The sequence below is a fragment of the Acomys minous genome (assembly GCF_964271855.1).
Source record: "Acomys minous genome assembly, chromosome: 16".
Classification (NCBI taxonomy): Eukaryota; Metazoa; Chordata; class Mammalia; order Rodentia; family Muridae; genus Acomys; species Acomys minous.
In genome coordinates this window covers 12,797,219-12,820,266 of record NC_140498.1, presented here as the reverse complement: position 1 = coordinate 12,820,266, position 23,048 = coordinate 12,797,219, and the positions used below count along the sequence as shown (strand labels likewise).

The 23,048-nt window shown below is 52.9% G+C and overlaps 1 protein-coding gene across 1 annotated transcript; it reads left to right on the top strand.

Annotated features, from left to right (window-relative positions):
• Positions 1-104: 104 nt before the first annotated feature.
• On the top strand, positions 105-21,690 carry TRIM11 (tripartite motif containing 11; the record flags this gene model as incomplete). The annotated part of the gene is made up of 13 exons (XM_084762299.1): positions 105-245; positions 1,509-1,942; positions 2,641-2,736; positions 4,075-4,305; positions 6,317-6,339; positions 6,438-6,541; positions 6,864-7,411; positions 8,528-8,950; positions 11,596-11,691; positions 12,325-12,555; positions 19,561-19,583; positions 19,665-19,765; positions 21,143-21,690. Exons 2-13 carry the CDS (start codon positions 1,514-1,516, stop codon positions 21,688-21,690), a joined length of 2,853 nt encoding a protein of 950 aa, XP_084618425.1. The 5' UTR covers positions 105-245; positions 1,509-1,513.
• Between the last annotated feature and the right edge of the window lie 1,358 nt (positions 21,691-23,048).

The window sequence follows — 23,048 nt, the reverse complement described above, 5'->3', positions numbered from 1 at the left end:
CTCGCCAGCGAGGTCCCACCTCCACCTTGCGGAGTAGCAGCCTCAGCCCCGCCCCCAAGGCGCCTCCGCTAGGCAACCGGCTGGCTGGCGTAGGTTGACGCCACAAAGGCCTCTGGCCGAGTTCTCGGCCTCTGCCAGTGCTGTGGCGCAAACCCAGCCTTCCCCCTACGCGGCGCATCTGGCCGCCCTGGCACCTGGCCCTGGCACCTGGCGTAGTGCAAGGCTCCTTCCTTGTGAGCGAGTGAGTAAGTACTCGCCCCCTAGAGAACTCCCTCTGTATGGTCTGGGCTGAGACTCTAGGGGCCCCTCCTCCTGTTTTAGCCAGCCATGCTGTCCCCAACAAAAGTCATACTTCGAACCATAGGCTTCGACCATGGACCACTCTTGACTGCATGGGTCTCCTAGATGAGCCCTCACTGACACAATTTGACCTTAGGAAACCAAGAGCCCCAAGGTCTGTCTCTACCATGGAAGCCAGGTCCCCTCGCCCCTTTGGCCCCGGCCCCTTAGGGCTCTTGAAGTTGGTTCTGGAAGAGCTAAAACCCTGTGCTCTGCTCAAAAACACTTCAGATGAAATCAACGTGGCAGTGCCTCTGGAATATCCAAAGATGCCTTGGCTTTAAGCATTAAGAGGGGACAGGAGATGAGCACTAAGTCAACCTTATTTCTGAGCTCTCGATAAGGAAAGACCTTGGAGAGCAGCACCCGGAGCATTTCAGGGTGTCCACTTCCTGGTGTAGCAGGAAATAGACTCCAGGGGTGCCCTGTGCATCAAACATGTGTTTAAGTGTGTGTGTGTATGTGTGTGAACATGTACATGTGTGCATGTATGTTGTATATGCCTGCAGAATGCATCTGCCTGTACTTGTACAGTGTGTGTGTGTGTGTGTGTGTGTGTGTGTGCGCGCACATGCATGCTTGCACATGTTTTCCATATGGATGTGTTCATGTGTAGCTACAAACATGTTTACCTGTGTGCAAGCTTGTACGTACACCTGTCTGCATGTCTACATATAGCCTCTGTATCTGTGTGTGCATATGTTTGTGTGTTCATGAGCCTCTATGGAGCGAGCCCCTGTTTCTGTGTTTTGGGTTGTGTCTTTTCTACATTGCAACCTATCTGAAAGGATTTCCATCCCTTTCTAAGTTTCTTTGTTTTTACCAGGAGTCCATTAAAGACATTATTCTGACCCTTGACTCTGTCAAAGCTTTTGGGGTACAAGTGTGGCCCCAGAGCAGAGGTAGGCCTTGGTTGCAACTGTAGCAAACAGCTGGGGAGTCCCAGAAGGCACAGGAAGGAGCTTGTAGCTAAGCTAACCTAGGAATTGAGTTCAGGCTTAGTAGTCGGGGTTCAGGGGTCAGTGTCTTTGTCCCACATTTGGCACCAGCTTTTGTCGTCATCTGCAAAGGATCAACAGAGGACGCATGCACACTGCAAAGGCACCAGTTTTGTGACCCTGCCTGCCGTTGGGGTCACAGTAGAAACCTTCCCCTTGTTCCTCCCTCAGGAGCCATGGATGCTGTGGAACTTGCCAGAAGGCTGCAGGAGGAGGCCACCTGCTCCATCTGCCTCGACTACTTCACTGATCCTGTGATGACCGCCTGCGGCCACAACTTCTGCAGAGAATGCATCCAGATGAGCTGGGAGAAGGGGAAGGCCAAGAAAGGGAAGAAGAAGCAGAAGGGCTCCTTCCCGTGCCCCGAGTGCAGGGAGATGTCCCCTCAGAGGAACCTGAGGCCCAACCGCCTGCTGACGAAGGTGGCTGAGATGGCCCGCCAGCACCCCGGGCTGCAGAAGCGAGACCTGTGCCAAGCACACCAAGAGCCCCTTAAGCTGTTCTGCCAGGATGACCAGAGCCCCATTTGTGTGGTCTGCAGGGAGGCCCAGGAGCACCGGATGCACAGGGTGTTGCCTGTAGATGAGGCTGCAAGGGAGTATAAGGTGAACGCAGGGCCCGGGGCTGCTCGGCACCGGGGAATTATGACCAGGGGCTGGTGATCCCGGCTCAGGGAGGCTGAGTGGAGTCCTGTCAAGTTGGCCTCTATTCAAGGTGTGAGAAATGTGGACCTTCACTTTACTGGTTGTTCACTTTGCTAGTTGTTCCCAAGGACACTTTTTTTTTCCCTTGCGCTGTTTTGCTGTTTGGTTGTTAGGGGATCCGCCAATCCCAGGACAAGGGGCTTTCAAGGACACTTTGTGAGACAAACATATCTCTGTGTAAAATAGATTGGGGCGTGCACAGTACTGCTTCCAAAGCCATCTTCTCAATGAGTTCAAACAGCATAGACAATTTATCAATACAGTGTATACCGATACAGTGGTCGAACCTCCAAAACTCAGGCCAAGAAAGGCTCTTCCTGATCATCTCACGGGTGCCAGTTCAGACCGTAGGCCTGGCTTGGCCATTGGAGTGGGAGGCTGGACCTTTCTGTCATCCATTTCTATGGGATCATTTGCCTATGTGTGTTGTGTTCTGAACTCCCCGCTGCTGAAGCAGATCTGGTTTGGTTTTGGCGAAGGAGGGGGCTGTCTGGTTCTCTGAGCTCCTTCCTGTAAGAGCATGTCTGGGGTCAGAGACCACGGTCCAGACATGGGCGGTGATGGGATCTGCTGACCGAGGCCTGTGTTTGTGTGTCCAGCTGAAACTGGAGGAGGACATAAGGTATTTCCGAGAGGAGATGATGAAGACAGAGATACTGCAAGCCAAGGAGGAACAGACCTTAACTGAGTGGCAGGTGGGTGCCCCGTGGCTCTTATCCCACGCTGTGTGCCTATATCCATTCTCATGCAGGACAGGAAGTGCCTGTCAGGGCTTCCGGTGTCTCCTTCATGGCGGGAGGCTTCTGGGAGGAAAAGGTTCCTGTGCTTTGCAGGTTTGGTGGCGACCTGGGAATTAAAGCATACATGAAAGACAGGGAAGCAGGATTTTAAAAGGTGATTTTAATGATGGTGAGGATGGACCTCAGATGAAAAATGAGTCTCAGGTGGAGCCTGATAGGACACCACATTTGAAACATTTTTGTTTGTAGACGGGGGTCTCCATAAATTACTCTGGTTAGCCTTGAACTCAGGCTTAAGTAATCCCCCTGGCTCAGCCTCCGAAATAGCTATGACTACAGATGTGCACTTCTACTGCACATGGCTAGTTCATATCCTTTCTTTTTAATTATCTTCACTTTATGTGTATTGTATTTGCCAACATGCATAGACACAAACAGTTTACATGCAATGCTGGACAAGGCTGTAACAGGGCCTTAGGCCCTCTGGAACAAGAGTTAAAGATGGGTGTGAGCCACTGGACAGGTGCCTGGGAATCGGACCATGGTCCTTTGGAAGATCAGGCAGTGCCCTTAACACCGTCTCTCCAGCCCCATTTTCATCAAGAAACTGAATTCAGATCTTAAATAGCCCTGTTTCTTTATTCTAGAATCTGGCAATGCTTCCACGAAATAAGAGTGGCCTGTATTTTCTACTTTAAAAACTGAGAAGGTCTACAGATTGGCCTTCTTCCTTGTAAAGTGGGATCAGGGGGACAATAGGAAAACAACTTGTTAATAGCCGGTCATCCTGTGGTACTTAATGGGCAGGGATTGACTTCCTCCTGTTCACTGGAAATGGCCTATTTGGGGGGATGGGGGAGCCTGTGGGTGCATACGTGTGACCCCAGAATTCAAGGAGGCAAAAGCAAAATCTGTTAATTCGTGGACTAATAGGCCAGTTCCAGGTCACCCAGGGCTGCATGGGAAGAGCCTGTCTCAGAAAAGGAAGACAAGCAAGTACATAAGACAGACAGACAGACAGACACTAATGTGGGGAGAGAAATGGAAGGAGTGAGGAAGGCTGGGATGGAGGAGGCTGCTATTTGGGTAATTTGGCTGTTACCTCTGAAACTTTGATTTCTTATGAGTTTTGATCAACAGCTTTAGGGACACGGGTAGCAATAATTTGACTTTTAACCTCGTTAGGAGCCCCCCGTTCTTTTTTATGAGTGTCCAAAACTCTGAAGGAAATCCATCTTCCTGGGCACATCTCATAGCCAGCTTTGGGGGGGGGGGTGTCCCCGCTCCCCACAGGAGAGAGTGAAAGAGAGGAGAGAGCGCATCCTGGAGGAGTTCCAGAAGGTGGTCCTGTTCCTGGTGGAAGAAGAACGGAGGCTGCTGCAGGTCCTGAAGGAGGAGGAAGAGGGCACCTTGGTGAGGCTGCAGGACAGCAAGGCCTCCCTGGACCGCCAGAGCCAGTCCCTGGACCTGCTCCTACTGCAGCTGGAGGAGCAGAGCCAGCAGGAGCCCCTCCAGATGCTGCAGGTGAGGCCAGAGGGTGCGCAGACTGTCGCTGGCCTTGGGGTTCCCCTGTGCTGCCACAAACCCACGGGTGCGCCATGAGGCAGGGCCTGGCCTGAAGATGTACACCCAGCCCAGGGGCTGGCAGAACAAATGCAGCCTAGTACACAGGGTGGGGTGGGGCTGGGTTGGGTTGATATTTGAGGGTCGCCTACCCATCTCATCCCAGTGCCTCACATCAAATGTCTCACACCACAGAGAGAGAGAGAGAGAGAGAGAGAGAGAGAGAAGAGAGAGAGAGGAGAGAGAGAGAGAAGAAGGAGGAGGAGGAGAAGGAGGAGGGGAGAGGAGAGGGGAGGGACAAAAATAGTATCTCTCTGAAACTTTGATTTCTTATGAGTTTTGATCAACAGCTTTAGGGACATGGGTAACGATAATCTGATAGTTTTTTTTTAAAAGAAAGATTTGTTTACTGTGTATATAGTATTCTGACTATATGTACCCCTGCACACCAGAAGAGATCAGATCTCATTATAGATGGTTGTGAGCCACTATGTGGTTACTGGGAATTGAACTCAGGAACTCTAGAGGAGCAGCCACTGCTCTTAACCTCTGAGCCATCTCTCCAGCCCCATACAAAGATTTTAAAAAAGAGATTTGTTTTAGCCCGGAGTTTGGAAAGTCTGAGGCCATGGTACTGCCAACTGCCCTGCTTCTGAGGAAGGCTTCCCTCGTGACCAAAGGCCTGTCGGCACCTGCCAGAGTGGATGGGGACAGGCCGACTTCCCTGACACCTCTTCTCACTCCCCTTCACCATGGTGGACCTGTGCCCTAATCACCCCTTGAGGGGCCCACACTGTGCCTGCTCAACACTGCGACGTTAACAATCAAATTCCAACGTGATTTCGGCGGGCACGTATTACATCTAGACAAGGCAGAGGACGACTGGGAAACACATGACCCTGTAGTATTCCTGGCCAGGGTGTCTGTTGTGCTTGAGAAGTCTGTAGACTCTGGGTTTCCAGAAGATCTCTAGGGACCCTTAGACTGTCATCCCCAAGCCCTTTACCTCCTCAAGCCACGCCCACTGCGCTCCCTGCCCTCACCTCTTGGCTCCACTGTTCCATGCACCCTAAGTGGATCTGCAGCTGCCTGGGGTCCAAAGGAGGAAACTCAGGACTCTCTGTCTCTATCCACAACTTAACTTCCTGAAAGGCTTCATTTATGCTCCACCTGAAAATATGGAAAGGAAAAATCCAGAAGTAAGCAACCCATGAGCTTTAAACTGCATGCTGTTCTGAGGAGTATTGATAAATCCAGCCAGGGTGTGAATCGCCCCTTTGTTCAATATATCTATGTTGTGTGCTATCGCCAGTAACTGTCTCGGCTGTGAAAGCTACCCCGAGGGGCTCAGTGGGTGTGCACAAGTGACACCCACAGGAGCGGTGCAGCTGTGCCACAGAGAACCTTGAGCAGCCTCCTGTAGGTGAAGCTCTGTGAAGGTCACGTGCTGAGGTTGCTAAGCGGGACGGGAAGCACCACCTGACCATAGTCCACAGTTGTTAGGGATGTTTCTAGTCTATTCTGTCAGCATTTTATGCGCCAGACTCGTGGACTGCACGGTAATGCATGCACATCCATACACAAAGGCATGGTGTCTGCAAGGCCACCTGATTCAAGGCTTACTTGCCTCAAAGGGAGGAAGTTCTGGGTACAGAGCTTGGGGGTGCGGCTCGGCGGCAGAGAGCTTGTTTAGCGTTGGCCCTTGCTTTCTGTCTCCACTCCTGAAAAGCTAAGCACTCAGCAGGGTTCCCAGGACTTGTCTCCTCCTCTCTGCTGACCAGACCTCAGGCCTGTGGGTATGGACTGGGTCTCTGCCAAAGTGGAGGTGACAGGGAAGACCCCAGGGAGTGTAAGAAGCTGTTATCTGGGAAAGGGAAGACCAGCAGAGAACGGAGCCCAAAGTAGTGGGCAACAGAGGTCCCTCTGATACCAGCAGGACCAGCTCTGAACTCTTCCTCCCTGTTGATTGCAGGACGTGAAGGACACTCTGACCAGGTATTGTCACCCTCAATAGAGAGGGTGGTGGAGGTGGGTGAGGGAAGGCCACACGGAGGGAGAGCCTAGAGGAGGACATGAGTCTGTGTTCCCTGGAGGAAGGAGAGCCTCAGTATGCAGTACCCAGAGGTGGCTCTCCCCATGACCATCAAGACTGTGTGCCGTGTTCCAGGACAGATAGAGGTGCTCAAAAGTTTCCAAGGTATGTGGAGACCCAGGCCTTCCTTCTCCAACCATGACCCCACTTCTCTGGGCACTGCTTTGCCTTACCCAGATGCCACACAGGACCAGAGCTACCAACTGGGAATTAAGTGTCTTAAACTGTTCTTACCGTCTTTCCAAGTCTGGATGTCTGCAGAATTAAGTTGGCCTTAATTAGCCCTAGTGACTCACCATCAATGTCCATGGGGATTTGGAGTGTGGCACTTAGGGACTGGTGGAGGGGAGGCTTTTGGGTGGACATAGAAAAGAGCCACATCCCACCAGGACCTTTGACCTTAAATGACCCCTACTTTCCCCTGCAGAGGATGTGGTGCCGGACCCCAGCTCAGCGTACCCCCATCTCCTCCTGTACGAGAGCCGCCAGAGGCGGTACCTGAGTCCACCGCCAGAGCGCAGTACCACCTACAACAAGGACCGGTTCTTGGCCTACCCCTGCGCTGTCGGGCAGAAGAGCTTTTCCTCTGGAAGGCATTACTGGGAAGTGGGTATGAACCTCACCGGGGACGCACTCTGGGCCTTGGGCGTGTGCAGGGACAACGTGAGCCGGAAGGACAGGGTGCTCAAGTCCCCAGAAAACGGCTTCTGGGTAGTGCAGCTGTCCAAGGGGAAGAAGCACTTTTCCCTGTTACCAAACCCTAATCCAGTCACGCTCATTGAGCCGCCCAGCCACATGGGCATCTTCCTGGACTTCCAGGCCGGGGAGGTGTCCTTCTACAGTGTGAATGACGGCTCCCACCTGCACAGCTTCTCCCAGGCTGCCTTCCCGGGGCCGCTGCTGCCGTTCTTTTGCTTGGGGGCCCCAAAGTCGGGTCAAATGGTCATCTCCACAGTGACCATGTGGGTGAAGGGATAGAGACTTGGGACAGGGCACAGACGCTGGACGTGCCCTGGTTTCCCCCAGAAGGCAGGGTGCCTCACCACCGTGGCCACCTACCCAGGCTTTCTCTGGGGCGCGAAGAGCCAATACCTGTGCTGGCAGGGCAACTGACCAAAATACAATCACGATTAAAATGCTCAAATGTGAACCGACTACTGATAAAATGCTAATTGGGGGGGGGGAACTTTGGAAAGAGGGCCACCATTCCCGAGTGGAGTAATTTCTAAATATATGCCTGTTCACTGTGCAAGTTGGTCTTCTGTTTTGTTAGCTTTGTCCCGGCCCAAAGCTTGCTAATATCTTCCTAGTGCCCTTTTCTGGTCACCCCACCCACTCTGGCCTTCAAGATAATTAGGGAGGGCTCCCCCCCCCCATTCCTCCACGTATCCTTTCCTAACACTCCCTCTCCTAAGAACCCTTCCTTTCCCATTCCTGTTACACGTCACTAGCACCCGAGGACTCAAGTGAGGCGGTGCATTGGCATAGCGCGTTTCCGAAATGGTTTCCATTTTGAGTCTTCTAGGCCCGCTGCATGACACCGCATCTCCCTTCCCATCCCGGATCACTCAGGTCTGCCCTAAATATGAGGGCGGCGCTGGAGGCATCTGAGCGACCACAGTCCAGGGGTGCTGCGGGCTGTGGACACAGGGTGAAAGCGCACTGGGAAACCGCCACCTTCCTTCCCTACTGCTCTCAGCCTTTCCATGTCCTCGGGGTGGTCCTGCGCATCAGTACACCTCTCCATCTCTCTCCGAACCCGCGGTCAAAGTTTGCAGCACGCGGGTCTCGGGGAACGGGGACAGAACAGGCGGAGACCCGTCACCGCGAAAAGGCACCCTCACGCGCTACAATTCGGTCCCACCCCCACCCCCACCCCACCCCACCCCGGGCAGCGACCAATCCAAGGCAAAAGCGGGTTGTTCCAATAAATAAATAAAACCCAGCTTCCTGCTTCCGCCAAAGGTTCCCCTTCCGGCGGAAGTCTGCGAGCCTTTCGCCCGGTCTTCCCACTACACAGGAGGGTAGGACTGGCCCGCGACCCTGCCGCGGCGTTATCCTGATCCCCGCCCGCCCCAAAGAGCCTGATCCAGGCGCCGCCGCCGCACCATGGCCGCCCCAGACCTGTCTACCAACCTCCAGGAGGAGGCCACCTGCGCCATCTGCCTCGATTACTTCACTGACCCGGTGATGACCGACTGCGGCCACAACTTCTGCCGTGAGTGCATCCGACGTTGCTGGGGCCAGCCCGAGGGGCCGTACGCCTGCCCCGAGTGCCGCGAGCTGTCGGCGCAGAGGAACCTGCGGCCCAACCGCCCGCTCGCCAAAATGGCAGAAATGGCGCGGCGCCTGCACCCGCCGTCGCCCGTCCCGCAGGGCGTATGCGCCGCGCACCGCGAGCCGCTGGCCACCTTCTGCGGCGATGACCTCTGCCTGCTGTGCCCTACCTGCGAGCGCTCGGAGCACTGGGCTCACAGGGTACGACCGCTGCAGGACGCGGCCGATGAGTTCAAGGTGCGTTCCACCGGGTGCTACCGGCCTGTGCTTGGTCCCGTCACTGCCCCGCCCCCCCGCCATGAATGAGGGAGTGTGAGTTACAGTTAGCGTGATCGTGTGAGGGAGTCGGGATGTATGTAGCCTGTCTTATTCCGGGAAGAGATGATCGGGCATTCTGGGGAAACTGGCCTTACTAGGCCTAACTGGGCTGGGAGAACTTGTGGATGGACCACTGTCAGATCAACTGTTTGGCTGATGTTACACTCTCAGCACATGGACTTGGGTAACCAAAATAAATCAGGCACCAAGTCTCCATTGCTTTGGATTTTAGCACAAAGATTTTGAGCTTATAAACAGAGATCGTCCCTGTGGTGTTTTGTTTTTGCTCGCTCCCTTCCGGATTCATTGGTCCAGTGGGTTTACCTTTCTGCCACCACCTGAAAGCCCGTTGATGGTGCTGAAAGGGACCCACGTCTCTCCAGAAGTGACCTGAAAAATCCCGGAGGAACAACACTAAACCTCTGTTACAAAAGAAGAAAAACCCTTCTCTTCTTCCCTGTTAAGTTTACCGGAGGCTGATGGCAGACAGCCTGTCTCCCTCCTGCAGAACTTACCTGTGTGTGTCCAATAGCCTCAACTCCACACAGCCCTCACAGCACACGGGCAGGGTTGGGCATGGGGACACGGCCTGCTTTACGGCGACACCAGGAAATGAGTAGATGGCTTGTACCTGTGACTGGTGGGTCTGCAGTGAACCATTCCTTCACTCACCGGAGCTTGCTATGGGGGTCTCCTTGGCCACGCGGGCCTCCACAGCTCTGGTGACAAGTTCACTCTTTGGCTCTGGCCCTGGGGGAGGGGAGCCTCCAGTCCTCCCCTGGAGATGGGAGAAGGGTTTAGGTAGGTAGGAACTGGGTGTTGGGGGGAAGAACCCAGGCCTGTCCCAGGGCCTCCTAGGTTTCACTCAACTCTCACCACAACCAAAGCAGGAAGTCTGCAGTGGGACCTAAGCAGCGATAGGTTTGTATGTAAGCAGAACTCGAGGCCTTCACCCAAGCGTACACATGCTGTTGCCTCATGGCTGTTTAAAATGGTGTTCCTGACCTGAGCGTTGGAAATAAGAAAATGAGGACTGCAGAGATGGCTCGGGTGGTTAAAGAGAGGTGCCTGCTTCCCACTTGCCAAAGTCTAGTTCCCAGCACTCATGTTGGGCAGCTGACAGCTGCCTGTAACTCCGTCTCTGAGGGCATCTGACATATGTGGCCTCTACGCACATGCACACTGAAGCGCACATCCCACTTGTCAGCATACATGATCAAAAGGATCAAATTTTATAAAAGAGAAAATGGCTGGGTGTGGTGGCTTATATATGACATTCCAGCTACCAAAGAGCCTGAAGTTCAGGGCCCACTTGGGTTACATAGTGAGTTTAAAGACAGTATAAGACCCTGTTACAAAGTAAAAAAGAGGGCTGGATGTGACTTAGTGGTAAGGCACTTCTTGGCATGTATTAGGTTCAGGGTTTCCAGAGAAGACACTAGAAAGACCCAGACACAGCTTGGAACACAGCTGGAGGTGTCCGTTATGGTGAGCCTAGTGGCAGGACAGGCCTGAGTTTTCTAGAGTTAGGCAGCATCTGGGCTAGGCCTATGGCCTCTGCCATAACCCTGGGGAGGACTGAGCCTGGCTGGCAGCTAGGCGCCATGCCTCTGCCTGAGCTGACTTTAGGGTCTCCCTGGCACCCTGTCCAGGCCCGGAGTTTATAAGAATTGGATCAATCCAAACAGACCCTATAGAAGACAAGCTCACCATTCTGTGATACACAGACCTGCGAGAAAGTGGAAGTGGGAACAGGAGCAGGTACAACTCAGGCGATGAGGGACTCTGAGAAAAGGCGACGTGGGAAGTCATATCTAGTTTGATCTCCCATGGTACAGTCCCCTACTCTGTCTTCAGTACAGACAGCTAGGGCATACAGCCCTGGAGGCTGTCCAAGATCAAGGCGTGCCTGTTGACCGCTGCTTCCTGGCTCACAGATGGCCCCCTGGATGGGGAAGAAGTGGCAGGAGCCCTCTAATTCCATCCAGAGGGCCTCACTCTTGTGTCCCAGTCACCTTCCCAAAGTCTAGCCCATCACCTAGGTGGTCAGGAATTTTGGGGGACACACTCAAGCCTTAACCTCTTGGCATGCTGTGAGCCCTTGTGACCACAGATGGAAGGAAGAGGAAAGGGGACAGTGGCTTGAAGGGAGAAAAGCTGGGTCTCCAATGCCAGTTTGATGAGTGTGTCCTGCTGAGGGAGCCTGGACATGCCCACTGAGCTGGGAGCAAGCTGTCTGCAGAGGTGAGCGGGGCTGGCATAGGGCCATGGGGCTGAGAACTGAAAATAAGAGAAACCTTGGCTATTTGGTGAATTTGGGGAAGGGGAGAGGCTCTGAACCTTGGTCATCAGAGGGGATACTGCCGCCCAGTATGGGCTATAACCTGCTAGCTGTAGGGCATTGTATCCTACTGTTGTCTGGACACATTCCATTTAGTCCATTGGGGAGGAGGTTGGAATAGGAGGTCAGGAGGGGAAAGGCAGACCTCTGTGACTGGGCCCCACCTAGTGGGCCCAATGCCTCTCGGGATTCTCATGGCACCGCCTGGTCTCTATCCTACCAGGGGAGACTTGAGAAGTCACTGGAACACCTGCGGAAACAAATGGAGGATGCAATGCTGTTCCAAGCCCAGGCTGAGGAAACCTGTGCCTTGTGGCAGGCAGGTGCTGGGTCTGGGGTAGCTGGGTGTCACACTAGACTCACTGAGACACCCTGTGGTCAGGCTGGGATGTATGTGTGTGCATGTAATATAGGATACCTAAGCTGGGTTCTGTCCTGCACTGAGTGCCTATCCTGGAGTCCTGGTGTTTGAGTTCAAGGTCATAGAGCAGACATGAGACGGGTGGATTTGGATGGATGTTGGGAACAGGCCAGGTATGGGGGGGGGGGTCTCCAGTAGTGGATTGAGGGGTCGATTTTAGTCTGTCCAGCTGTGGGGTGGCAGTTTTGTCTGGCTGACACCTAGCGGTGGGCTTGCGGCCTATGTGACAGATGCTGGGTGTAGCTGGTCCCGGGAATGGATCTTGGGTCTGGGTAGCCAAGCGTGGTAGATTGGAGGTCTGAGAGCTCAAGGGGTGGTTTGGATTGTGACCAGCTCAGAGTGGTCAGCCATGTACCTGGGCAGCCCCAGGTGACAGGTGGGATGGACGTCCTGTCAGCTCTTGGGGTCCAGGCAGCTCCTGGTGGTGTATCCAGTGACCGACCAGCCTAGAGTGGTGGGGTTTGGGGTGTGGGCATCCCCAAATGGTCAGTCTCTGGTCTAGCATCCGATTTGCCCTCTTGTGCCCTGTAGAAGATGGTGGAGAGCCAGCGGCAGAACGTGCTGGGCGAGTTTGAGAGGCTGCGCCGCCTGTTGGCCGAGGAGGAGCAACAGCTGCTGCAGAAGCTGGAGGAAGAGGAGCTGGAGGTCCTGCCCCGCCTCCGCGAGGGTGCTGCGAGGCTCGGCCAGCAGAGCACACAGCTGGCAGCCCTCATCTCACAGCTGGAGAGTCGCTGCCAGCTGCCAGCGCTGGGGTTACTGCAGGTGAGTGGGCTGGCTGGGATGTCCTGGAGGTCCTGGTTCTCCAAGGGAACCATCGAGTGTATAGCCCCACTCCCCACCCACCACGCCGCTGGTCACACTGCTCCCTCCCCAGACAACACCTTCCCCGCGGAAGGGCAGCCACAGGACATACAGTACATCCCCAAGGCCCAGCCCCTTGCATGCCTTCTGCCTCGCTTACTGACCACATGCAGGCCACGCTGCCACCTAATATGTCACACCATGATCCATATGAGGGGGAGGGGGCAGGAGGAAGGGAGGGAAGGAGCTTACAAGGCATTCAGAATGAGGAAGCATTGGCAGAGCTCGTCCATTACAGACTCAAGTCTACAGAGACCCTGCCCTTCCCACCTCTCCTATAAACACCACGATAGCAGCTAAGACAGGCGTCTCAGCATTCTGCCCCACCCCCACCCCCACAAACGTGTTCTTGGTGTCTATGGAGGTGTATGCCAGCCCCACAAGGCTCCCAGTGGGGACACTCCAGTTCCTTGAATAAAAGATCCCAGTGTTCATGTGTCGGCTACTCGCATCCTCTGCTTGCCTTCAGTCACTGCCAGTTGACCTGAGGTTCTTAGTATTCTGAGCGTGCTGGCAAAGAGCTGCTGTGCTGTAGTTAAGGGAAAATGAGAAGAGCAGAAGTCGTGTGTTCGGTCCAGATGGAGTTTTACTTTTAATCCAGTTAGTTAGGCATGCTGAGGTGGGCCTCGTCAGAAGTCCTGCATTCAGCCTCTCATCCTCCCGGCTTGGCCACAGTTGCTGTCCTCAGTGGACACAGCAGAGCGGGCATGGCTCAGCCTGTGTGCTTTGAGGGCCCAGGATGTGACTTGTTTAGCCCCGAGGGATGCTTCTGTCTCATCGATGACTCATTCTTGCTCTCAGTAGGACTCTGGGACTCCCACCTCAACCCTTTCAGCTTGCCAGCTGCCCTCCCTGCTCTCGCGTCACCCCTGGATGTGCAGGTGTCTTTGTAGGGTGCTATCTCCATCATCTCCCATTTTAACGATGTGAGCAATGTAAGCGCCCTCAGGAAAAGTCGCTTCTGAACGTCCCTGTCATAAGACCTGGTGGTAGGGGTTACATTTTGACATGCGTCTTGAGGGAAACATTCAGACTGTAGCAGGAGCCTTAGTCCATAGCACCATTCCTTTCTGAGTTATCCCCAAGGTGTGAGCTACGGCCCTGCTCTTCCCTAGATCTATGGCTTCTGTTCATGTTCCCCAAAAGCAGAATACTTGGTTCCCCTGCCCTCTGTCTCAGGGCAGTCTAAATGACTGAAGGGCATGGCTGTCAGTTCTAGGGCCCTTCAGCAGGCTCAGGGCCTCAGCATCCCCATTTGTCCAGTGGGCATGGATGGAGGCTCAGGGTGTGACTGCTAAGGGGTCACAGACAGGCTGTGGGGTCCACTGGTGCCCTTCCTCAGGGCCTCGGCTATGGTTCATCCCACCACAGTGTCATTTACCTGGTATATAGATATGGGGGTCTGAGACTGGCTCTGCTGTCTGTGCAGGACAGAGGCAGTGTGTTCCCTCTGGGGCCCAAGTGCTGGGCAATCATAAGGAACTTCCTCAGGGAGGTAGCTCACTCAGAAGAGACACCTAGAGAGTTCAACCTTTACTAAGTTGTCGTGTGGTTCAAGCCTGACAGACAGAACTAGCTCTGTGGGCTCCCAGAGGGAGGATTAGGGGAGCAGAGAGGAATGAAGACAGGGCCCGTGTCAGTACAGCGGGGTCCCTGACATCCGGGAGCAAAGAGAAGCCATAGAGCGTGGTGGTCAGAGCGCTGGGAATGTTTTGTGTTTCCGGGGTACAGTGTGACGTTTGTCTGTGTGTGACAGCATCGGCGCTGATTAAATCAGGGTCACCGACATGCCTCTCACCTGTTGGTATGTGTGTGTGTGTGTGTGTGTGTGTGCGCGCGCGCGCGTGCGCGCTGAGCCCACTCAATTCTCAGTCCTAAGAGAAGAGCTCACAAGCCCTGCCCCCTCCTTGAAGATGTATGCACATTGCTATATGATGCTCAGGAGAGAGCCATTTTGGGGTTTTTTGGTGCTGCGCCCACTGGCCAGGTACCCAAACTCTTGTATGTGGCTAGGGAAGCACACGGATACAGAGGAAGAACCAAACCTGCCTTGTGGCGCATCAGCTGTGATGGCGTACAGACTGTTAACCACAGTCACCCTGCCGGCTGCAGGACAACAAAATCTGGGAAAGTTTTAGGAAGAAGGGGTGTCTTGGAAATGAGGGTGCAGAGGTCTGTGTGAGCACCAGATTTGGAGTCATTGCTCTATGTGGTGGTTTCAGCCATCCAGTCACGTTTCACACCACCGGGCTGCCTGGCTGGCCTCCTGTGCCCCCCCATCCTCCTCCCACCTGCACCCCTCTGCTGCCTTCTCCCCACCCGCTCTTTCCGCTGGTCCCCACTTCCACCAGGCTTTGCTGGGAGAGCCTTTGCTACACGCTGTGTGGCATATGCCCACGTCTTGGGGTTAGGTGAGCAGCCCGCGCTTTGTTCTGTCCCCATGAGCTGCTGTTGACTGGCTGTGGTGAGGCAGGAAGCCTGAGGGGATCTCCACTCAGCCTCGGTTTGCAGGGTCCTTCAGCCAGGTCGCCCAGGCGTTCTGGGGAGGTGTCAGTCAGCAATGGGGGCTGGGGGCGTAGAACCCATCTGTGGATGCTGGTAGCCCCTCTAGGCACTGGGTGATTTTTCCCCCCTCAACAGATATGTCTGAGGAGGCCCCTTCCTTACCTCGGAGGCCAAGGCTCTCCTATCACCTCAGCAAGGAAGGCCTTGTGCCATTCTTGCCTTAAGCCATGTGACCACCATTACCCTGAACACACCTGTTTCCATATGGGTAGAGGGACAGAGGAGATTTCTGCTGCTTTGCCCATACCAGTCTCTGATGAATGATTGTTAATACTTAATATTGAGATATTTTAATAACTCAGCAGTTACACCTTGACCAGCTCCAAATAACCACACAGAGAGAAGAGAATATATTTAACTAGCCTAGAGCACAATCCTGAGCAGTAATTACTCCATCCTGAACCTCGAGGCTAGCATAGCTTCCTTTCGCTCAGATTTTCCACATTGTACTTGCTTTTTACTCATCTCCTAGGTCCAGCTAATTTCTCCTGGCATCCTGTCTCCTATGTCATACTCACACACCCCTCTCCTGTGTCACACTCACACACCCCTCTGCATGGCTCCGTCCTATCCTTTCTGCATTTTTCTCATCTTCTCACTGGCCCAGGATGTTCCGCCCTATTCTCTGTATTGCTCAGCATTGGCTAGTTGGCTTTTTATTGGCAACACAGAGAACAAATGGTGACATGTTTACACAAACTTGAGACAGGAGATACTTAGAATAAACATCACAATACAATATCCAGACTGGGGGTTAAAGAGATGGCTCAGAGGTTAAGAACACTGACTGCTCTTCCAAAGGTCCTGAGTTCAATTCCCAGCAACCACATGGTGGCTCACAACCATCTATAATGTGATCTGATGCCCTCTTCTGGCGTGCAGGTGTACATGCAGGAATACCCTGTGTATATAATAAATAAATAAATATTAAAAAAAAAAAAAAGTCCAGATTGAAACGGGGTAGAGAAACCAGCATTTGAATGAACAAGGATAAACAGTATACAGTCCCCAAGAATGTGACGCCAACAAGGCCCCTCCCTGCACAAGCCTTGCAGGGAGTTTACCCGTGGCTTCAGAACCCTTCTTTTTGAGGCCTTTGCGATCTGTTGTCCCCCAGACAGAGCTAACAACTTGAAAGCGTGATCCTGTATCTGCAGGGACCTTGGCAGAGACTGTGCCTTGTTTATCATGTCTGGGGCAAGAAGGCCAAGCGCTGTGGGAGTGGGCTAACTGCGTGTGTCGCTCAGCTCCACCGGCACATACAGTAACGTAGGCTGAGCGCCCTACACGCAGAACTCTATTTCCTTAGAGCAGAGCACACGGGTGCCAATGGGGCTAATGTGTTAATTCATTTTGTTTCTGTGACATGCCAAGGCTTCAAGCCAAAAGTCCAAACAGCATGCTGGCAGCGTGGGTAGGTGACACCCCAGTTGTGTCGTGTTATGGTGATGACATCATACTGTAAGAACCTGAGTGAGAGATTGCTTGGCGAGGCAGGAGGCTAGAGGGAAGAAAAAGGCCAGTGTGCTCTTAACTCTCCTAAGAACCCCATGTGAACTGTATTATGTTAATTCCTTCCAAGGGTAAGCCCCCTCACACACACACACACACACACACACACACACACACACACACACACACACACTTCCTTTTCAACTACACCTCTTGAAGGTCACGCCAGCTCTTCACATCTTCACGGGACCCGATTTCTACACCTATCTAGGAAGACGGTCACCACAGCCAAATCCTAGAGATCGGTGTCTCTCGAGGCCTCTCTACTGATTGGAAGACATCCGTCTTCTTCTGTGTTCTCACCTGTCACTCGTCTGCATGTCTGCCCTGGCGCAAGTTACCTATCATGGAGACTGCTGTCGTAAGATAGAGGTTCTGGGTTGGCAGGGGGCTCTTGTTTCCTTTGGTGTTTGGCAGGAGTAAACAATAGCAGCGGGCAGTAAGGCAGTAGGGAGGCAACAGCATGTGGGACTCTGGTGTCCTTATGTATAGGCCTCGGACATCAAGACCTACAAGTGTTAATGTTGTCATGGGCCTAGGGAGTGGAGGCTTCGCCACCACCCTTGTTGCAGGCAGTGCTGCAGCTTCCCTGCAGGCCAGGGTATCAGGATTCCTTGACCTTTAATACTGGCCGGTGTTGAGCTCTTTGTTTGAGGTCTCACTCAGCCCTTTGACTGTCAGGATTTGACATCTCCTTGGAAGTCTTGCAGGTGGCCAGGGCCTGAAGTTTCTGGTATGTTTGTTTGTTTGGTTGGTTGGTTTGGTTTGGTTTTTATTTTTTATTTTTTGGAGACAAGATTTTTCTATGTAGCCTTGGCTGTCCTGGACTCTCTTTGTAGACCATGCTGGCCTCAAACTCACAGGGATCTGCCTGCCTCTGTCTCCCTGCATCTAGTATCCTAAGTCCATTTGTTTTTTAGCTGAGGCTCACTGCCCTCTCTCTGTCTATCGCTCTGGAAGTAGAAATCTGTTACAGGCTGTTCTTGCTGAGGCTGCCCCTTCAGGAGCACTGAAGGGCGATTGCAATCTTTGCGTAGTTGTGGACTGTGTGCAGTGCTGTGATGATACATGGGCCGCAAGGGAGAGTCCAACAGCTGCCGATTTGGAAAGAAATTGCCCATCCCCCAATGTCTTTGCTTATCTACAGGGAAATGAATGTTAGAAGTGCTTAACAATAACACTTGAAGCTATAACACTAATAGTGATCTTTTAAAAGAAATTTTATTGATACCCTAAGTTTCATACAATAGATCCTGAACATGTCTGCCTCCACTCCCCCACTCCACTCTCTTCCGCTTTACCCTCTCACTCCCCTTAACACCCCCCAACACATGCCTTTGCCCTCTTCTTGTTGTCTTTTCTTCTTCTTCTTCCTCTTCCTCTTCCTCTTCCTCTTCTTCTTCTTCACCTTCTTCTTCCTTCTTCTTTCTTCTTTCTTTCTCCCCCTCCCCTTAAATGACCTACCTAGTCCAGTCTGTGTGGCCCATATGTGCTGGACAGCCTGCCAGCAGCATAGGGCCCTTCTCCCATTGGTGGTGGCCTTGCTGGCTTGGCCATATGCAGTGACCCCAGCTGCTGGGAGCTTGTGAGTGCAGTGCCATGTCCAGAAGACAGCACATCACTGTTCTCCCCTCCATTTTCCAGGCCCTTACATTTTCCCTCCTCACTCCCCTGTGATGTTCCCTGAGCCTTGTGGGGATGTGCGTGCGACATAAATGACTCACTTGGCTGAGCGCTCAGTGGCCACTTTTATTCTTGGCACTTTGACTAGTGTTGAGGCCCTGCATTGACCGCTGCCCACCAGAGAGAAAAGCTTCTTTAGCCAAGGTTGAGAGCAGCACTTACCTATTGATACAAACATAAATATTTTGAAGGCAGTTTAACAAATGTCTGTTGAACAAAACAACAGTGGTAGGTTCCCCTCTAGGGCTCATGGCCTCCCCAGCCTTACCAGGCATGAATTCCTTCCCCCTGTAGAGCAAGCCTCAGATCCAGTGAAAAAGCAGTTGGTTGCCCATAGCCTCCATGCCACTATTGTGGCAGTGGGTACATTGTACCAGGGGCAACCTCTTGAATGAGTCCATTGATGACTCTGGTACTCTGAAAGCTAGCCAGCAGGGAGGGAATTTCCAGGTCAGTTTTCCTATGACCTACAACCAAAGTATGCTGTGTCTTCAGCAGTAGGGGCTTACCTCCTTAATTATGGTGGGTAACCAAGAGCAATGGTAAGCCTGCATTTGAGGGGTATGTGGGGCCTCGCTGTACAGGGGTGTGTCTAATAGTAATTTTTGGCAGACTGGCTTTATGCTGAAATACAGTTACATTCCAGGATTTTGGGAAGGGAGGAATACAGCTTAGTCCCTGGCTATGAAATAATGTTTCAGGTTAGATAAATAGACACGGAATGGGGCCAACCTGGGGCACCTGTGGGGCATTGGGGGAACGGGCAATAGGACACAGTGAGGTCACAGGGCTGGACTTTTAGAGAGGAGCCTGACCTTACACAGCACACCCCATCTAGGGGACAAGTACACGTGCCTGCCTTGTCATAATAGTGGCAGGGAGGCCACGTGGGAATCTGTGGACAAGGTAGGTGGTGGTTCGTCATTTGCTATAAGTGAGAGGAAGAAGCAGAACTTGACCTAGACCCGGTCTCCCCATTCAGGAGATAGTTCCACAGGGCTCTGAGACAATGTAGCATTGCTGTGTCTGAGCTGTAATCAGACCCACTTTTGTGTGTCTCTGTCACATGGGGCTGGAGTGATGTGGGGAGAGCCAGGACCAGGCAGCAAGCCTTGGTACTGAGTGTCCACTTTCTTCTCCCTACAGGACATCAAGGACACCCTGTGCAGGTATGAGCCTGGGCATCTGGGCAAGCTGTGGGTGGGGCCAGGCTGCTGGCCCTAAGCATGAAGCTGATCTGTCCCATGTAGGGTACAGGATGTGAAGCTGCAGCCTCCAGGAGTGGTGCCCATGGAGCTGAGGACCGTGTGCCGGGTCCCAGGGCTGGTGGAGACCCTGCGGAGGTTCCGAGGTGGGTGTACAGTCCTGGGAGCAGAGCTGTCAGGAGCCCCAGGACTTAAACCGAACTCAGTAGCTTAGAGCAGTGGTTCTAGAAACTTCCCTCTACTTTAGACGTTACCATGTGTGGGTACTTTCCAAACCAAGTAATTCTCCACCAGGCCCAGCCCCACAAGACAGCCCCACTTCGGTGCCACTTGCAGACCCAGGGAATACCCATATTTTTGTCTCCCTACTCTTACTCCAGAGCCCTCACTACCCTACCTAATGTTAGGTAATTTTGCTAGGTGGCCCACAAAATCCAACAGGTACTTTGCTTAGTATTAACAGTCTGTTCTAAGAGCTGAAGTTAAGGAGGAGATGTATGGGTGTGGCTAGAAGATGGGCATGAAGCCTTCCTGCCCTCAGTACACACACACACACACACACACACACACACACACACACACACACACTCACTCACACACACACCCGGCACTTTGATGAGTTCCCCCAGCTCAGCGTCCCCTTAAGTCCCACCTTTGAGGGGCTTTTAGGGATGTTCTGTTCTGTGGGCATAGTGTGAGCAACTGGTCCTCTGACTCCTCTCTTGTCCCTGGGGCCAATGAACGAGAATGAAATTCCCATCCTTCTGTCCCACTGCTGGCTTGTGGGGATGAAACTTGTCCTAAAGTAATCGACAGGCCCCACCTGAGCCACCTTAGGAACATACGTTCATGTGTGACGTACGGGGACTCTTCTTAGGGTTGGCAAAGCAGGTTTTCAGGTCTTCCTCTGGACCCAGGGACGGATTCTGTTACTAAGCTTTGGTTGTCCAGGGGACTGATAGATACCCTTGGTTCTAGCCAGAGTTCGACTGAGTGGAGGCCAGGCTAGGACCCGAGGTAGGTAGACCGGAACTCACCTGGGACTGTGGTCTGGGAGGAAACAGCAGCCTTTTTCCTGAGCAGGTGTCTGTGTTAACCTGAGAGCCATCAGAATGCTGCGAGGCCCAGGGTCTTTCATTGGAGACTAAAAGAAAACCAATATAGAAAGTAGTCAAGCCAAGATGGTGGCAAAAGATTGTCCTGGTCTGCAGAGCAAGCTAGCCTGTCTTGTGCTACATGAGACGCTCTCTCAAAAAAGCAAACCAAAAATGCGGTCAGAATGCCTTCCTTGTCATCAGAAGCAGATGCAGGCCTTGTTCCTAGGACATCCGAGTTAAGATAGAGCTAGCCGTCCCCATCCCTCCCTGCCCCCCAGGGAGAGGAAGTTTTCCACTTAAGTTTTCTACTTACTTAAGCCTGAGGCTCCAGCAAATGGCCTTGTGGACTGCCAGGAAAGGTTTGGCTGATAGCTAGAGCGATGGAGGCTGACTGGGAAGTTGGGTTGACCTCAGGCCTCTCCACAGGGGACATTACCCTGGATCCAGACACCGCCAACCCGGAGCTGGTCTTATCTGAAGACCGGAGAAGTGTGCAGCGTAGTGACCAGCGGCAGGCCCTGCCTGACAGCCCAGAGCGTTTTGACCCAGGCCCCTGTGTGCTGGGCCAGGAGCGCATTACCTCTGGCCGCCACTACTGGGAGGTAGAAGTTGGGGACCGCACCAGCTGGGCGCTTGGCGTGTGTAAGGAAAACGTTAACAGGAAGGAAAAGGGGGAGCTGTCAACTGGCAACGGGTTTTGGATCCTGGTGTTCCTGGGGAGTTTCTATAATTCCACTGAGCGGGCCTTCTCCCCGCTGCGGGAGCCTCCCAAGCGTGTGGGGATTTTTCTGGACTATGAAGCTGGTCATCTCTCCTTCTACAGTGCCACAGATGGCTCACTGCTGTTTATCTTCCCCGAGACTCCCTTCTCAGGTACACTCCGGCCCCTCTTCTCACCCCTGTCCAGCAGCCCAACCCCTATGACCATCTGTAGGCTGATAGGTGTACCTGGGGACACCAGTGGTCCCCAGTGACCCGGACCCTCTGTGAGAGTCCTTTCACCTCTCCTGGTTCCTTGTCCTGACCCTGCAGAGAGGCCCAGGGGCTAGTTCACATCCTGTGAGCATTAGGAGGAGTACATAGTGCCTTTCTGACCATGTGTGGGAAACACAGGTTCTCAGGCTCAGAGACAGTATGATGGGAGTGCGCTGAGCTGGGCTCTGTCCTCATAGTGGGGATCTTCTCTGCCACTGATGCCACTTAGTGCCAAAAGCCCTCACCAAAGCACTAAGTCCCATGTGTCACCAGCACCTCTGATTCTAGGTTCCAGTAATGTCTTAGGCTTTTCCAGAAGTAACCCCGGCCTGTTCACACTGCTGTGCAGCAGCCTGACTTGGTCTGCCTGCCAACGAGCACACCACACCGTCCCTGAAATGATACTAGATAAGGTTAGGTAGGGAGCCAGCTTCAAGCCCACCAGCATCTCAGGATTTGGCCTGATAAACGGGAAGGTTGTTCCGAGTCCTTACCTTGCTAGGTGTGGCTAGAGAAAGCCTACAGGACAGCAGTCTGGCCCCAGACATGACACAGCCTGACAGAACCTGAGTCTTAAATGCCTATTGCAATTTGTATTCCGTACTGAAGGGGCTCAGAAGTAGAACTGAATGACGACACTTGAGCACACCCTGTTCTGAGACTTGTCTGGTTTTGCTCTCAAAAGGGCGTCCCTGATGTCTGGCTAGCTTTGGTACACTGCCCCTGGCTGCCTGCCTTGGCAGAGTGAGCCACACAGTCCCGAGCGCATAGGAGCCAACAGTGACTGCTTTTTGTATTACATTTCTGGGAGTTTTATCTTCTATTTATTGAAAGGGAAACATTTAAATAAATGGTCATCTGGAGTCGTGTCCTCTGCTTATCCTGTGGGTAAAAAACTAGAACCTTGGGCTGCTAAGATAGCTCAGCAGTTAAAAGCGCATTCTGCGTTTGCAGAGTCTGAACTGACTTTGGTTCCAGCTCCCAGGTTGGGCAGCGTATACCCGCTTGTAACTACCCCTCCAGGGTAGACGTCGGAGGGCGTCTGCATTTGCATGCTGCGTCAGCCCCTCTCTTACCCAACTAAAAATGAATTTTTAAAAATTTAATTAAAAGGGCTGGAGAGATGGCGCAGATGTTAAGAGCACTGACTGCTCTTCCTAAAGGTCATGAGTTCAATTCCCAGCAACCACATGTTGGCTCACAACCATCTATAACAAGATCTGTATCCATAATAAATAAATAAGTCTTTTTTTAAAATTTTAATTAAAAAACCGAGATGCCAGCCAGATGTGTGAGTCACATGGTCACTGAAGAAACAAAAGGCCCACAGGCCACCAGAGCTAAGACACAGCTCCTT